Source organism: Cygnus atratus, chromosome 4 (genome assembly GCF_013377495.2).
Source record: "Cygnus atratus isolate AKBS03 ecotype Queensland, Australia chromosome 4, CAtr_DNAZoo_HiC_assembly, whole genome shotgun sequence".
NCBI lineage: Eukaryota > Metazoa > Chordata > Aves > Anseriformes > Anatidae > Cygnus > Cygnus atratus.
The window spans coordinates 50,132,994-50,149,620 of NC_066365.1; the positions used below are offsets into that span (position 1 = coordinate 50,132,994).

Consider the following 16,627-nt stretch of genomic DNA (forward strand, 5'->3'; position numbering starts at 1 on the left):
TTCCAGTCCCTTCATCATCGTAGTGGCCTTTCAGCGAACTCTCTTCATCCTCTGTCTCTCTGGGGTGTCCAGCCCAGAACAGGACACAGCACTCCAGGTGTGGCTTCACCAGTGCTGAATGAAGTAGAAGGATCACCTCCCTCAACCTGCTGGCAACACTTCCGATGCAGCCTAAGATACCTTCTCTACCACAAAAGCATCGCTCACGTTCAACTTGACGTTCACCAGGACCCCCAAATTCTTTTCCACAAAGCTGCTTCCTGGCCAGTCTGCTCCCAGTATGGCTCCTGGGATTACTCCTCCCACGTGCAGGACTTTGCAAAGCCCTTCTGTGAACTTCAGAAACTTCCCATCAGCCCATTTCTCCAGCTTGTCCAGGTCCCTGTAGAAATCAGCATGACCATCTAGTGTATCAGCCACTCCTCTCAGTTTTATGTCATCAGCCGACCTGCTGAGGGTAACATTGTGCCCCATCATCCAGATCGTTAATGAAGATGCTGAACAGGAGTGAACCTCAGTACTGACCTGGGACACCCCACTAGTTATTGGCCTCCAGCTAGACTTTGTACCACTGATCACTACGCTCTCAGCCCAGCTGTTCAGTCAGTTTTCAACCCACCACACTGTCTGCTCATCCAGATCATATTTCATCGGCTTCTCTAACAGGATGTCACAGGAAGAGTGTCAAAAGCCTATGTCAAGATAAGCAAGTAACAAAGATGCTTTTAAAAAATTTGTCTTATACACAGTCATTTTCAGCAGGAATGCCTCTTGTTGAAAACTTCTGTATTACAATATTTTTTATACCCACACATCCCATTTGAAACATACCCATTTCCAAAGTGTTTTAAATATTTGATTTGCTGTAATATCGAGAATAAAGATCATGTGATTGCATATATTCTCTTTTAACAGAATTTTTCAGCCCAGAGAAGTTTTCTGCTGCTAAATGATAAAGGTCGCCAGCTGAGGTCAGGCACATTCACACAAAAGAATTTCTGAAGTATGGAGCACAGAAAAACCTGAAGTCAGTTTCTGAAACCAACACAAATACCGTTTATTTGTGAGATGCCATTTTACATCAACACCGACAAAAGACCTAAAAATCAACCAGCTGAACTCATGCTGGATGGCGTAACAGTATTTTCACTAGGTTGTGAGTCACAGGAGTTTAGCACACCTTATGTAATATCCAAGTAACTAAGACATAAAGCATTCACAATCACAGGTTAACTGCTGTTCCTACAACAGCAGTGTCAGTGAGAACTATTTGGTGACAACACACATACGCACAGAGGGGAAAAATACTAAAAAACAACCCCACGTTTCAGTCTCAGTTACAGACAACTGTTTAGTTGGTGGCTGGATTCCACACTCTTATAGCAATATGAAAGGATAAAATATAAGGCTTATAAAGAGGTATTTTAGCAGTTATAATTAAAAGCAGGGCACAAGCTAACCTTTAAAGCTGTCTACATGAATTTCAAGAGCATTCAACAATGTTAGACTTGTGATCAAGAGTCAACAGAAATCTGGGAAAACTAACACAGCTGAAATCCGTATTTTTTGCCCTCCAAAAAAGGTAACTTAGGAACATTAACCCAGTAACAATAAGCTAAAGCTACTTTTGATTGTGCAAGTGTATTTGTGATGAAATAAAATGCATGTATTTGTGATAAAATGGGGCAAGTCTCCAGTCCTCTATATATGTCAGAAAAGGCCACACAAAGGTGACACAAATATTTATTGTGGCTTAAAGGCAACCTTAAACAGGTTTCAGATGAAAGCTCACATACATAAAGAATTCCAAAAAATTCCATCCTCCTCACATTTCTTGAAAAAGAATTAAAATTAATATTTAAAATTATATTATCTTGCTGTAAAATGAAATATACACAAATTTAATTTGTGAAATGTTTCTGTTACTAATATTCTCTACAGTTATTTGAATAGTAAAGAGCTCCAAATGTTTGTCATCTATCAACTTAAAGTGTCTCTGGATGCTGTCTTCCTTTGAATAACTGGCTTTCTACTTTACTTCTTCCCAATACCAAGCATGGATTGTACACAGACCATCAAGTTTCTGCTATAAGTGCAGTTATATTACCCCAGAAGGATTAGCACAAGACTTGTGGCATTTCTGCCAGAATGACCTCTTGGTATCTTGTTAAAGACATCAAGATGTTTTGGATATTATTATTCAAATGGGTGGGGGGGGGACACCAATTATATGACAGTGTAACAAACAAAAAAGCAAACACCAAACTTGTACTAAATACAAGGTAAATTGAGTGGCTTAGTTAAATTTCCACAATTATTTAAAAACTAGAGGGAATTTCGGCAAAATACAAGACTAGCAATGTTAGGCTCCTTTGCTGGTCAGCAAACAGCAAAAACAGAAGGATGAGTGACACAGGGACAGTTATCAAGCCATACATGTCTGTTTCAGTCCATTTCTGTCTCTGTAAGTTGTCAGCTAGGATTTTGTGATTTATTTTATTAAGTTACTTGTTATAAACCACCTGAAGACTACAGATTCATCTTGGTTGCAAGCTGAAGATAATATCTGCAGTATCTATCCATTTCTGAACACATTCTTCCTTTCCATCACTCCAAATTACTTTTACCCAAAGGAAAAAAAATGAAGAGTTTGCTTATACAGCATGAATACTTTCTGAGCTTTGTTTTCCTCTGTTTACTTCGCTGTCAAATTTTGTATTCCACTAAACATTAGCAAACTTGGAAAAAGAACACCTGCTTAACTGAAGAGATTTCTGTTGACCCTGTTATGTGAAAATTACACCTATAAAAATAATAGATTAAAAGTGTCTTTGGCTCTGCTTCCTTTACTGGAAGTCAAATTATTTGTGCCATACAAAACTTTTTATGCAAACGTTGTATTTTAGCAGTATTCACGCCAATTTGTGCTAAACAGTGTTCTAGAGTCAGTAACTAGCCTAACTTTTAAGAACAACTCCAGTATTTCACTTAAAATTTTAGCAAACACAATTTAGCCTAATGTTATGAGTTATATTGCTTCTAAGTTAATTATTTTAAGAACTAAACCAGCAGCTCCACTGATATTTACTACGGTTATACTATGGTAATATACACATTTACATCAGAAGTCTTAATAAAACGTGTGTTTTAGTAAGAGGCTTATTGTAAACATTAAATACCGCACTCCACTGAACTAAATTCCTGTGCAAACTGGCATCCAACATGGAATTAAGGTTATGTTTATTAGGACAAGAAAAAGCAATGACAATGTATGTTTTACCATTACTAACTTTAAAGAATGCTATTTATTTAGTGCCATGGAAATCCAGACATGAATATTTCATGAGGAAAAGTAGTATTTTCCCATCAGCATCTTGAAATTTTGGGGTTTGTATATGTATACAGATTGTATATTTATGTATATACAAATATACACAAATACACACAAACAATTTTTGTCTTTGGCAGCTTAGTCTGACAAACAAAAACCGTCAACAACAAAACACAGATTTGAACAGAATTTGACCACCCATAGCACAGGTACAACCTCCCAGTCCAGGACAGCAGACGAACGAGCATTTGCTAAACTAGACCTTGTCCTGAAAGTAGTCAAGTTAATGACAGTTGTTCCCAAACTCAGTTATAATAGAATAGGACCTTCAGTACAGCTGACAATTTCACATTCAACTTAAGACACATCCTCTCCCCCAACACCGCAGATTGCATTCTGAAGAAATGTCAAAACAGCCAATACCTTGTCAAATATTTCTACAGAAAAGTAATGTTATTCTTTGTTCCAAAACATCCACTGGCCCTTTTTTGTTAAATGTTCCATGAACGAATAGGGAACATTTCACTAAATCCTTAGGACTCAAAGTTTAGTAGCACCGGATACTTCAAGAACCTATTTATAAAAATCAACACTAACGTTTTTTAATAAAGAATGGTAAGGTAAAGACAATGGGAGAAAAGTACAGAAATTAAACATCATTCCACTCGCTCATCTTCCCCACGGTTACCACTAGAACTCTCCTATACAAATAAGGAAATTAGTAAAATAGGATGTATGTGGTCCCTAAGAAAAAAGTACTGTCATGCAATGCTGGTGTTTAACGTGCCCATTGCCTGCAATGGACATTCTGCTAGGAAATTTCAATCCCCAGCGTGAAAGAAAAAGTAATGTTTTAACTATTCAATCTAATAGGTTTAATTACTCAAACACAAAGTTAGAGACCTTGGGAAAGACTAATATTACAAATCAAAAAAAAAAAAAAGAAATCTGCACTACCTATGTGCTAGGGGTGAGCAGACTATTCCCCAGACCACTAATTTTACCTAGAACTTTAAAATTTCACTATATTGCAACACAGTCCAAACACTCTTGGTACACCAAAAATTAAAAGGAGTATGCCAAAGGCAATTTACAAAAGTCTAAAACCCATTTTTAAAAGGTACTTTAATTTGTTCATTTGTACCTGTAATGATTACTGCAATTTTAACATTAAAAAGTCACTTTTTTCTTCAAATGGAAATCATCTGTGGCATATACAACTATTACAGTGTTTTAATATTTATATATATATACGATTTTTTTTTTTAAGACACCACCGTTTCACTCCTATTAAGCAATAGGTTATGTTTGGCGAATTCCCGTGAAGAAAGTCACAGCATGTCTTCTCCCCTCAGAAAATGGCATCTCAAACAGTAACATTAAAATTGACAATAGTTCTTCAGCGTAACTATGTCCAAGCAGTCTATTCATTTCATTTTCTGAAATGCTACATTTGAGACCAAAAGAAAAGCAAAAGAACTAAAGTTTCAACATGTAAGTGATGACTAGAAATATGCCACAAAATTATTTTTACAATACATTTCTGCAGAAATAATCCCTAGTTGAAGCTTTTTTTTATACACATATACAAAATTTAGACAGCAATATACACATAATCACAGTGAAGACGCTGGCAAGTTCACCAATCTGTAGTGTAAATACAAAATGCAAAGCAGCCTTCAAAGAGAACAATGCTACACAGCAAGCATAGCTAGCTTGTTAAATAGCAAACATCAAAAGTTCCCTGCAAAAGGAACGCAGTGCAAGAAAAGCAGCATGCACTTTGATACAAATAGCAGTTTATGGCTAATGGTTGACATAACTGTGGTAACAGTGACTCTTGAGTGGCTGTGCATAGTTAAACTCCTACGTCATCTGTTTTCCTTTATACCATTCCACAAACTCATCCAACAATACTGGCCCTGTAGAGAGATCAAATAACTGCATTTTACAAAATTTTGTAAGAGGACACCAAATGATTAATCTCAGAGAAACAAATTATTTTTGAACACCAACATATGCCAGTACTTACAGGCTCCATCTTCATCATAATTACTGAGGTCAAGGTTAATTGTTCTGCTGAATTCAAGAACATTACACCATTGGTCCTTATTGATAACTTTGTATTTTGATTGCTGCTTAAGGCAAGAAACGTGAATTACTGAAATATATTTAACTCCCTCAAATTCAGATTTTCTTACAGAAAATTTAAGCCTTGTGATGAATTATGTTTTTATTTATATCAACTAAAACTAAGCAAGATTTAAAAAGACACTAAATAGTCAACTCAGTGTTGAATACATCACGTTTCCCACTAAGACATCTGCCAGCGAACAACCATGCATCAATAGAATGCAACTCCAGAAGCAAATGAAAGACATTCTATATTTTGTCCCACATTAAATAAACCTTAACATCATAGGGATTTGAGGAACAGGAAGAAAGTAAAGATAACCAGTTACAAGTGCAGTACTGGAGGAGTTAGCATATTTTAAAAAACAGAAAAAAAATCGTAGCTGTTTATTCGATATCTAATTAAAATAGTGTCATAGAAGGCAGACAAAATAATTATGTTTCAACCTTCTTACCTCTAGAAACTGGTGAAATACTGGAAAAAGAGACCATGTTTTTCCTAAAAGAAGGCCCAACATACACTTGGCAGTGTTTATGTCTAGGCTGCGCTGGTCCTTTTCCTGTGTCAAACAGAAAAAGACAAAAAGTCAAGGAACAAAAAAGGGATTTTTCTTGCGATTTTTCAATTATCCCCGCTGCCTAGACTACAGTTCATATGTTCATAAATCTAACCCTGTTTTTTATTAAAATGCAATCCCCTAGTAAGACTTCCTTCCTCACAGCTAATGGTCTGCTATAAAGAGAGGATGCTTTCTATAACAATGACTTTTTTTTTTTTTTTTGAGAAAGTATTGAGGAGGAATATACTCTTGTTCACGACTTAAGACCCTTCAAGAAAACAATGGCCATTACACATTCATGCAAATGCTGGTATGGGTATCTGCATAACCATAAGTGTCTTAAAAAAATAGTACCGCTACATATTTCCTGAGGTTTTCTTAAAGCTACATGAACCAAAAGAAGATAGCTAACCAGCTATCAGATAACACTACGTGAGAGTGACCAGAGGAGGTTCTTTGTTCTGCTCTTCTACCGATTACAAGTGGAGGGAACACAATATCTTAACACCTAGCACATGCAGGCTCATCTCAGAACTAACCCAGTTTTATGTCAGCATCACAGTGGTATGTTATAGCTTGTGGAGACAGGAGATTTTTGTTGATTGTTGCTGCTTTTGTGGGGTTTCGGTTTGTTTGGTTAGTTTGTCTTCTAAAGAACAACAAGAATAATCTGTACCTAGCAGATTCATCACATCTGATCAGTGGGATAGTTAGTTTATTTGGTAACATGACTTCTGCACATCTCAAAAGCAACACGTACATAAACCTAAGAGTCTATTTCATTAGTTCAAGTAGTTTAACCATCTACATTTGTTGCCTTGAAATTAAACAAATTTTTATGACAGATTGGACATAACAAACCACCCTTTTATATCTTGTTTATAGCATTAAGCTACAAATTCAGAAAGGAAGTCACAAAGGAAAAAAAAAATCTGTATGGGCTACTGTTGACCTTGATATCTTTTGCACTCATGATTGCAAACAGGAATGTCTAACTTCAGAAAAAGCAGGGATATAAGGAGTGCCTAATAAAACAGTGCAAGACAGCTACATAAGACAAAGAATTCAGCCCTATGCTTCACCTCTGAAAGTGCAGTAACGTGTCTACATGTAACAAAATACACAGGGTTTTCTGTGTTTTTATTTTTAACAATATCTCAAAACATAACTGTCTTCATCACACAGGAAGGATGTGGTAAAGCAAGATCCCAGTTCTCTGACAACTTAATGTCTTAGCTGCAAGATTATTCTATCTTGAAACCATTCAAAACACACCTCACTTCTAAAATTGTATAGACAGAATTTAACACAGATTCATTCTGGAAGGGAAGTGGGGAGGCCTGCAAAAACACCACAAACTGTTTTACGTTCTCATCATTAAATATAAGAGAGACTTCACTCAATCTGACCTAGAGGAATAAAGTAAATTCTAGGATGAACAAAGCTTTTTGATTAGTAATAATGCTGAAAGACAAACCTGCAGAGGCATCTTTGTATTAGGGTGATACAAGCCTTTCACTTATTTCCAGTGTCGAATAGTTCTAAAAACTAATCCTCTTTCCAAAGTCAGTTTACACCTTACCTCTGTCACCAACATCTTTAAGTAGAAATCACACTGCTGTGAGCATACATCTTATTTTCAGTACTACTTATATACTTTTAATTCTTCCCACACACTCAAGTATTAATGAAATCAGCCCCCATTGCCTTTACTTTGGCCACGGTATTTTTCGTTAACATACATTCCAGATACTTGTAATCTTTCTTGGATGCAGTAGAGAAAATACTGATAAACTCTGATAAATTTCAGTATTTGTTTTACAGTACCGCTAGTCTTTTCAAGATCTTTTTTTCCCCCAAATATTTTGGATAAAACACCAAGCCATGAATCACCTGCCTCTGTATGTTCTCAAACTTAGCAGTAACAATGGTAAACAAAGCAAGGAATGTGTTTGTGCTTAATAACTACACATGGTATTTCAAAATAATTCAAGTCCAATTAATGTTGACTTAAAACTGTGCATGCCACATCAAACCTAGATGATACTTATTTTTAACTGATCAACTCTAAAATACCAAATCATAACAGACACTCTCAAAAACTCTCTTAAAACTTGGGAAGTTTTGAAAACTGTTTTTTGCCACTTAGCACCTCCCTGCGATGACTACCTCTCTGACAGAAACTATACAAATCTCAGTCAAAACCGAAGTTGCTCCCATCAGCTTTTTCTTTCAACCATTCCATTATTCTGATAAAAATCATGTTCAAATTCATCTGCTGCATCCAGATAAATATAATCTGTGTTAGTATTCATTTGTTTACACAGGAAGCCACTACCTATATAGATTTCCCTTGCCTCCGTACCATTAGAAGTTTGATAATTCTATTAGTCTTAAATAGGTTCAACAATTCCACTGTTGATACAACTTCAACTTGCAGTTCTACAATTGTGTTTTTTTCATTTTGTTTTGTTTTTCTTTCAAATGGTATCACAGCATCTGTCTCTGTTTAAAATTCCTTCTTAAGACCTATGTTTGTCACATCAATTTGGAACCTCTTGAAAATTCCCTACCCACTGTCCTCCTTTAAAGTTTCTTCATTTATTTTTGATGGACCACCAGCTGATTCAGATTTGCTATTAGTAAGATTTTTTTTAATCAGTTCAAAATACTTCATCAATATCTTGAACTTCTTTGTCAATGTTAGGTATTTCTAGCCTTTGCATTTCACTTTCAGCAAAATCAGTGGAATAAACCTTCACACGGTGTACTGGGTCTAGCTAGGATGGAATTAGTTTTCTTCACAGCAGCTTCTCTGGTGCAGTTTCACATCTGTGACCAAAACAAAGCTGATAACACAGCAATGTTTTAGCTAGTGCTAAATTGTGTTTGCACAACATCAAGGCCTTCTCTGCTTCTCTCTCTGCCCTCCCAGTAAACAGACTGTAGTTGTCCCGGATGTTGAGAGGGGATGCAACCAGGCAGATGACCCAAACCAAGCAAAGATATTCCATGCCCTATAGCAACGTGCTCAGGAATAAAAGAGAGGAACAAGTTTAGGGAAGTTAGCTATCTTTTGCTCCAGAACTGGCTAGACATTGTTTTACCTATGGGAGGTGGTAAGCAATTGCCTTTGCATCACTTGCTTTTTCTCTCTCTTCTTTCACTTCTCCCTTACTTAATGAACATTTATCTCAGCCCACAGATTTTTTTTTTTTTTTTTTGCTTTTACTCTTCCTTTCCCTTTCCCCTGTACCACTATAAGAGGGTGAGAAGTAGTAAGCAGGTGTGTGGTGTTTAGCTGCCTGCTGGGGTTAAGTACACAGCAAAGGAGGTATTAAGATGTTGCTATGTCTTTTGCTTCTCACATACTAACTCCATACATTCTCATATCCAGCTTGGTTAAAAGCGAACTACCACAAAACTCTCCATGTTGACATGCAGGAAGCAATGATATACCAGTGTGAGTTATTTATGAGAGACTTAACTATCAGAATTGCTAGCAGTTCAAATTTTTCTTATTTTTTCTTATGTTACCTCAGCAGGGAGGCTGGTATTAGGATATTGTTCAATAAATGCTGAGAACATCATTAATGGCCTTTGAACAATTTTCTAAACCAGTATTTATATTATAACCTTATATTATTTTTACCACTTGCAGAAATGCCTGAAGTGCTTCCTCATCTTAAATACATCTATGCTCACAAAAATCAAACAAAAAATAGGGTAAGCCAGTGGAAGTAAGTTCAACAGAATAAGGCTTAAATTATTTTTTCTCATTTGAAGCAGAAAGATAAAATATGCCTAAACACTAAAACATCAAACATCCTATACTTTTCCTTTCCAATTCTGTCAATTTGCGTATACTTTTTTTTTTTTTTTAAAGAAAGTGAACATTTCCATTTGTTAAAAGAGAACAAATTTAATGTTAAGAGAAACATACTTAGAGGTCTATGGTCTCTTAAACATTACCCATGAAACCAAAGTTTCAGTTAAGATGATGGCCTTCTGCAGTACTCACCCGTGCAAAGTCAAATGCATATCTATAAATAAGTTTAAAATTGGTAGGCTCATTTAATAAAGATCTCAAGTAATCCAGAGAATTTCTCAGTTTTTCTGTAGTATCACATCTACAAAAAAAAAAGAGTGAATTTACAGTGTACATTCTTATACAAATGTTTGGTGTTTTTAAAAGAGAATCCGTAAAATGTATCCCCGTAACTCTACAAAACACGAAGGCATGAGTTTATACGCATAAGATGCCTTGATTTAACCCACAGCATGAAATGGATTTAGATAAAATATCAGTCTTATGCTGCTACTCTGATAAAAAGTTGTTTGGGTTTGCAGAAAATGCACTCTCCAATAGATTAAACCCAGATCTTGTCTACACAAAGCAATCTACCAGCAAACCACAGAAGGGAAACTATACTTCTATAGCTTCAGCAAAACTATAGAACTTATACACAGTTTTAGTGATTCTGCTTTGTAAGGTAAGTCTTTCCCCCACACTCTATGAAACATGGTTATTCAACTACTTTTATGTTAAATATGCCATAAAGCTCTCAACTGTAGAAAAGAAAACGAAAATCCATTCACAAAAAGGGTTTGCACTATTTAGCATTTTAAACTGCACATTATCTAACAACATATCAATATCTAATTCATATGCAATGACAGTAAAGGTTAGAAAGTGAAATACATAAATCCAGTGACAAAGACAGATGCAGTTGCAGATGAAAACAATGTACCTCATGACATTTGTTTTCTTGAGACTGTAGATGTTTTAAACCTATTTAACATGCAGCTGTCAGGTTTCAAGCTGTCTCTGAATAACCATAAGCAGTAGGAAATACATATTCCTTCTGATCTGCTTCTGATTCCTTCTGATCTGCTCTAAGTTTTACGATTAAAAACATCAAGGCGTATTTTTTCTAAAAAAACTTCACTATTTTATTTACATTTACTATTAAAAAAACTTAGAGGTTTTTCAAAGCACTTACTGTAGCGATGTCATTCCTTTTAACCATTCTTGTAATGTAAAGTAGCCCATGTTTTGTGCATCCAACTTCCACGCTAATACAAGCATAACAACCTGTTTAAGAGGAAAAAAAGAATGAAAAATATTAACAGAAACATCCAGACATTTTTCAAACAGTTACTGTTTAGTAGGCTACAAATATTTATTAATATAAACAATATTTTCAGGATTTTGCTAATGAGCAACTGCATTAAAGTTAAATAAATTAAATAATTTAAATACCACAAACTTAGACATAATTCAAACAAAACGACAGCAGCACAAAGATAGGCAATATCAATCAGGTTACCAGTAGCCACCTTCTTCAAGGCAGCATTCATAAAATGCCACTGTAGTAATATACTGTTCATTGCAGCCATGAAGAATATGAGATGGTGTACAAGCTACAAAACTTTTACAAAATCTAAGCACTGATTTGAGACAAGTTACATTTGACATTAAAAAAAATAAGAGGAATATATATACACATATGAAAAACTAAGAGAAACATATATTGTACACATAAATTGGAAAACGTATACTTGTTAGTGTTAGGTCAAAAGGTTAGACTGGGTGATCTTGGAGGTCTCTTCCAACCTAGATGATTCTGTGATATTCTCCTTATTTGGGTTTTGATATGGCATAATGGGAGTGCTAACATTGCTCACAATATTTGAAATCCCCTTCTCTCCTAGAAAAAAACTAGTTTGTAGCTGTTACATTAAAATTCCAGTGTTGTCTTAGAAAAGACACCATCACCTTTTAATTTTTTATTTTTTCATTTCTTTCTTGTGATGGGAGGGAAGTGGGGAAAAGAAAGAGAAGGGGTTACGGCAAAGCCAAAATGGGTTTTTAGCCAAGTTAAGCGCTTTGGGTTTAGAATAAAGGCAAGTTGGTTCCAAAAGTGTATTTAAACCTCTCTGGTTTATATATTTTTTTTTCCTCCAAAATTTCCATTTGTAATTTTTGATGGAAAATTAATGTAACTAAGACGGGTTCATCTATATCGTAACACACCAAGCTCCATTCAAAAGATGCCTTAACTTACATTTTCTGGTTCTACTCCAATGTCTTCACAAAATTTCTCCATTCCTTCAGGCCCTACAACGTCATCAGTGCCTGCAAACAAAATACATTTTACATATCTCTGAAAATTAAAATGGACTGATCTGTAGAGCACAAGAGAAATGTAATCACACAGTACAATGTGAACTTCCATACACTTTAGTTTGCTTTGTTTTGACATGCAGTATTTCCTCACTTACTATCAGACTTGGATACACATATCTTTACCTCACCTTTGCAAACAAATACAGAAAAAAATAGAGAATAACTTTTCACTCTTGCAAGCATCCTTTATTCTATCCAGTTACTGAGACAATCTTGAAAGAGTCAATGAGTAAGATCTTTAAGAATGCACCTAAGACTAGCAGAACATCCAAGTAATATTAGCATGGTTAAATGAGCAAACAATGACTATTGAAACTCATTTCTCAGCTTGAATCTTTACTGTTACCATAAAATCATATCACATCAGAATATGTTTAGATATATATGATACATGAGACTGACATTCCCAGAACCTTATTCCTTATTGTCTCATTTATACTCTATCTTTATAAAATGCCATTTACAAAAAAGCCCCTGAAATAAAAATTTCATGCTCCTGTTTATTCATATGACAATAACAACATGGCTGCACATTATGTGAATTTTAGTAACTGCATGGGGAAGGAAGATATTACACACAGCTACTTCTTAGCTGACTTTAAATGAAAAACAGTTCAAAACCAGATTTTATTAAAATGTACTACCATTAGAACAGATGCTATGAAGTCAAGATATTCATAGCTTCTCCCCTATGCTGTTGACAAAAATATACAGGCCTTAATTGCATTGTGCAGTTGTTGTATTTTTTTGAAGCATGATGAGTATTTGAACTATTTTGTTAAATTATTTTATTCCCATTACAAAGGGGTCATTTTGAAAAAAACATTAGAGGCAGAAATCCTTACTTTCATCCAATGTAAAGATCAAATATGCAAGCAAGAGGTTTAATAGAGGAAATATCAGTCTATGCTTTATTATTAGGTGACCCACTATTCTAGAAATAACAAGGTTTAAAAATATCTCTTCCCATCTTCCTATGACATCCTCCCACTCACACTTGAGTGCACACAAGAACCTTTAAAAAAAGGCTCATTCTGTAATGTAAAGACACACCAGGGAAAAAGAAAAAACAAATGCAGTGTCAACTGTCTGCATACATAAAGGAGAAGACTTTAAAGCAAGAGCACAAAAGAGATTATTATTATTTGAAGTTTCATTTTTTACAATGTTATTCAATACAGTAAACAAGATCATACTCTCCACTTTTCTCTGTTTTATCTTGGTGTATGCAGCCAATGGAAAACCAAAAGTTCTTTCATACACAGCCTTCCTTTCATCCCTTCTCTCCACCAAAGTCTTGACAAAAATGAGTTATCCCTGTTGCTAGAGTAAAAAAAATAAATCAAGCTGGTCAGAAAGGCGCAGAATCTAACAGGTTAAATTTGGCTTGAATTTGTCTGAATCTCCTCTCACAGACTGCAACAGACAAGTGAGATCTCAAACTAATTAATTTAGTGTATATAATTTTATTAGAAGAGAAAAATGATTTTATTACATCAAATTAAGTCAATCTTCATTACATGTAAGCAGCAGACAAAACAGAACAAACAGTGAGCAACATTATCCAAAACAACATCAGAAAACTGCAAGATGACCTCGTTTCCTTTGTCAACCACCTATTTCATTTCCTTTGGGTCTTCTTTAGAGTCATGAGATTATTTTTCCCCATACGTCAAGCCCTCCCCTTCACATAAGCACGTGTAGAAAAAATGAAAATGAACAACGCCCCATGATTTTACTGTCAAAGGATTATCTCGTGACCATAGATGATAATTAATAATCCTAAAGCAATATGTGAAGGAAGTTCTCACACATAAGGGCAATGATTCAGTCAACCTCCCATATACTCTGTAATGGAAAAATGCTCAAAGACAAATTCAAGTATTCCATAACAGTCTTATTTGCTTCTATGCTGGAAACTAGAACCACATTTGGCAGCAACATAATTAATTTTACCTTTTTCCCTACCTTTTATTTAGTTAGTTATTTTTGAATTACAGACATACCTTCCCCTAAAGCTTATTTCTGCGCTACTCAGTGCTATCATGGTAGCTGGTATGACCTCTAAAGCCACAGAGGTAACAACATTTTGGACAGAAGTACAGCTTTACTATAAATTGGAATAGTAAAGTATTCATATTCTAAAGTATTTCAAGATACACACCTCCTCCATTCTTTTTATAGAACAGAGACAAAGACAAAATTACCCCTTGAACTCTTCAACTTCATGCTATGCAAAACATAAGAAAAGCTTCTTTAAATCTTTTACAAAAAAGTCTCCGTATTTAGTCTTGGAAAAGATCGGTTAATGCAATTTTCATATTCCAATGTATATTAAATTGTTATCAGGAAATTTGCATTTCACCCTTACCTGCATATTCATAGAACCATTCTAAGCATCTCTTACTTGAAAAGACTTCTTCTTCTGCTTTTATTCTAGTCGAATCATATTTTCTATACATACTTTAAAAAAAAAAAAGAATCCATCAGTTTTTTTAAAGCAACCTTTTAGTCAACAGCCACTATAAGCAGCAACACATTTTCTTTCATTAACTAGTTTACTCAACATTCTGACCTCATAATCAGTCATTTTGGGAACTGCTTAGCAGAATAAGAATTATTGAACCTTCTGTATTTGCTCAGTCTGTCACACTTCAACTGGTCCATAAGTTATCCCTGTGCATGAACTTTCCTTACAACAGATAGTTTGGTTCAATTTCAACCCCAAAGTACTTTGTGCAAGTCCAAGTAAGACTTGTGCATACTAGCAATCACCATAACCAACTGATGGACTGCAACTTGGCTGTGGGTGTAAACCCACAGTGATTCCATGTCACAGTCAATACAGGTCCCACATGTAGGTATACACAGACTTCAAGCACTTTTGAATATTTATTAACTGAGGAGAACCTAACATACTCTTTTTGCCTCCTCAAAAATTTTGTAAGAAGGATAAGGACCGAAATAGGCACGACCCACACACTAACATTATTATAAAGCCAGTAAGCTGGTAACACAAGAACTAAAAAGAAAAAAATATCAACAAAAAACAACCCCCAGGTTACAGGTCCCCACTGACACTAACTTCATCACGGGGTAAACAGTTAAGTGAAAAGCCAGACCAGCAGCACTGCCTTCCCCGCAGAGATGACTCCTGGGGTAATGCTCGCCTCAGACAAGGAGCTTAAGGAATTTTGTCTGCATTCAAGAAATGCCACTGAAGTACCAGTCTCCTGAATTTAGTATCTGAAACACCTCAAACACAGAACGTACAACGGAAGTTGATGAGTTACTCCATCCTGTTTAGACTTTTCTGAAAGAGTGACAATACCACTTGTGACGGCCTGTTAAAGGGAAGAGACTCAGCACTCCAAGTAGCTGCTCACTGCTGCATATACACTCTCTGAACCATTTTCACCACTCTGTGGTAGCTCGGGCTCAGAAGCTGAAAAGAGCCAAGTAACAAATGGCTTGGACTAGAGGAGGAAGCCGAGAACAGCTCTGTACAGCTCTGTACATGTTCCAAGCATGCTGCCCCTTCCTCTTAGTGTCAAGCCCTGCTGGGGGAGGACAACAAAGTGCTCCTTGAACCACTTAGCCAATCTGAAATAACTTGATATAATTAATTTGGAGTTGATTTCATCACTACTTTGCCCTTCTTGAAAGACATGTAAAAGATGTCTATACTTATGAGCTTGGAGTACACTATCCTACCATCTTCTACCTAGCTGCTTGTAGTTATCAGCTACGAGGAACCGTATCTAGTTAACGGTGACATCATGCTGACAGGAGCACACGAACTACTTCATATTTACTGTCATAGTTCTTTAAAAAAGAATTAACTATTAGAAAAGTAACATTGGTCACAGCAAAATGATAAACTGCTAATTGGAAAACACATACAAATGAAAATCTGAAGAAATTTCAAGACAAAGGAAAATTACCACTGTACTGAAACATGCTGATCTTGCAACAAACTGAAACCCTACAGCCAAATGCCATCCATCCATGTTTCAGAAACAAATATTTATATACCCAAGACTCGTAACACCAACTGGAATACAAACTTGAAAACTGATTGCAGCAGGAGCTCTTCAACATTTTTTTTCGAGGAGTCTTAAGTACCTAGTCTAACGGCCTAGAACACGGAAAGCTAGTGTGGTTCCCTAAGACAGACACTCACCACAAGAATAAATGTATTTTTCTTATGAAGGGTTGATAAGAAAGTGCTTCCCCTACTTGTTCACTGAACTCATCAACATACTAGCTGTCAGTATGTGAACAGCAGGTCTGGAAAGGAACCCTCAAGAACTGCTTATTGACAGAGCTCTGGATCATCCAAGTATTTCAGAAAAAGGATTCCTGCATCTTCAAGTGGCAGAGTTAATACTGTAACCTGAACCAAGACACCAA

General features: G+C 35.7%; 1 protein-coding gene across 9 annotated transcripts in view; it reads right to left on the reverse strand.

Annotated features, from left to right (window-relative positions):
• Positions 1 to 4,437: 4,437 nt before the first annotated feature.
• Positions 4,438 to 16,627, reverse strand: part of DCUN1D4 (defective in cullin neddylation 1 domain containing 4) — a 36,329-nt gene continuing 24,139 nt past the window's right edge. For 7 of the 9 annotated variants that reach the window (XM_035554655.2, XM_035554647.2, XM_035554783.2 and 4 more), the window contains 7 exons: positions 14,586 to 14,677; positions 12,093 to 12,163; positions 11,028 to 11,119; positions 10,046 to 10,154; positions 5,920 to 6,024; positions 5,364 to 5,466; positions 4,438 to 5,253 (listed from right to left, as the gene is read on the reverse strand). In XM_035554655.2, the coding sequence (XP_035410548.1) occupies positions 5,198 to 5,253; positions 5,364 to 5,466; positions 5,920 to 6,024; positions 10,046 to 10,154; positions 11,028 to 11,119; positions 12,093 to 12,163; positions 14,586 to 14,677 (628 nt within the window). In that variant the 3' untranslated portion in view covers positions 4,438 to 5,197. The remainder of the gene's footprint in view (positions 5,254 to 5,363; positions 5,467 to 5,919; positions 6,025 to 10,045; positions 10,155 to 11,027; positions 11,120 to 12,092; positions 12,164 to 14,585; positions 14,678 to 16,627) is intronic. The other 2 variants (XM_035554672.2, XM_035554663.2) reach the window with 1 other exon arrangement.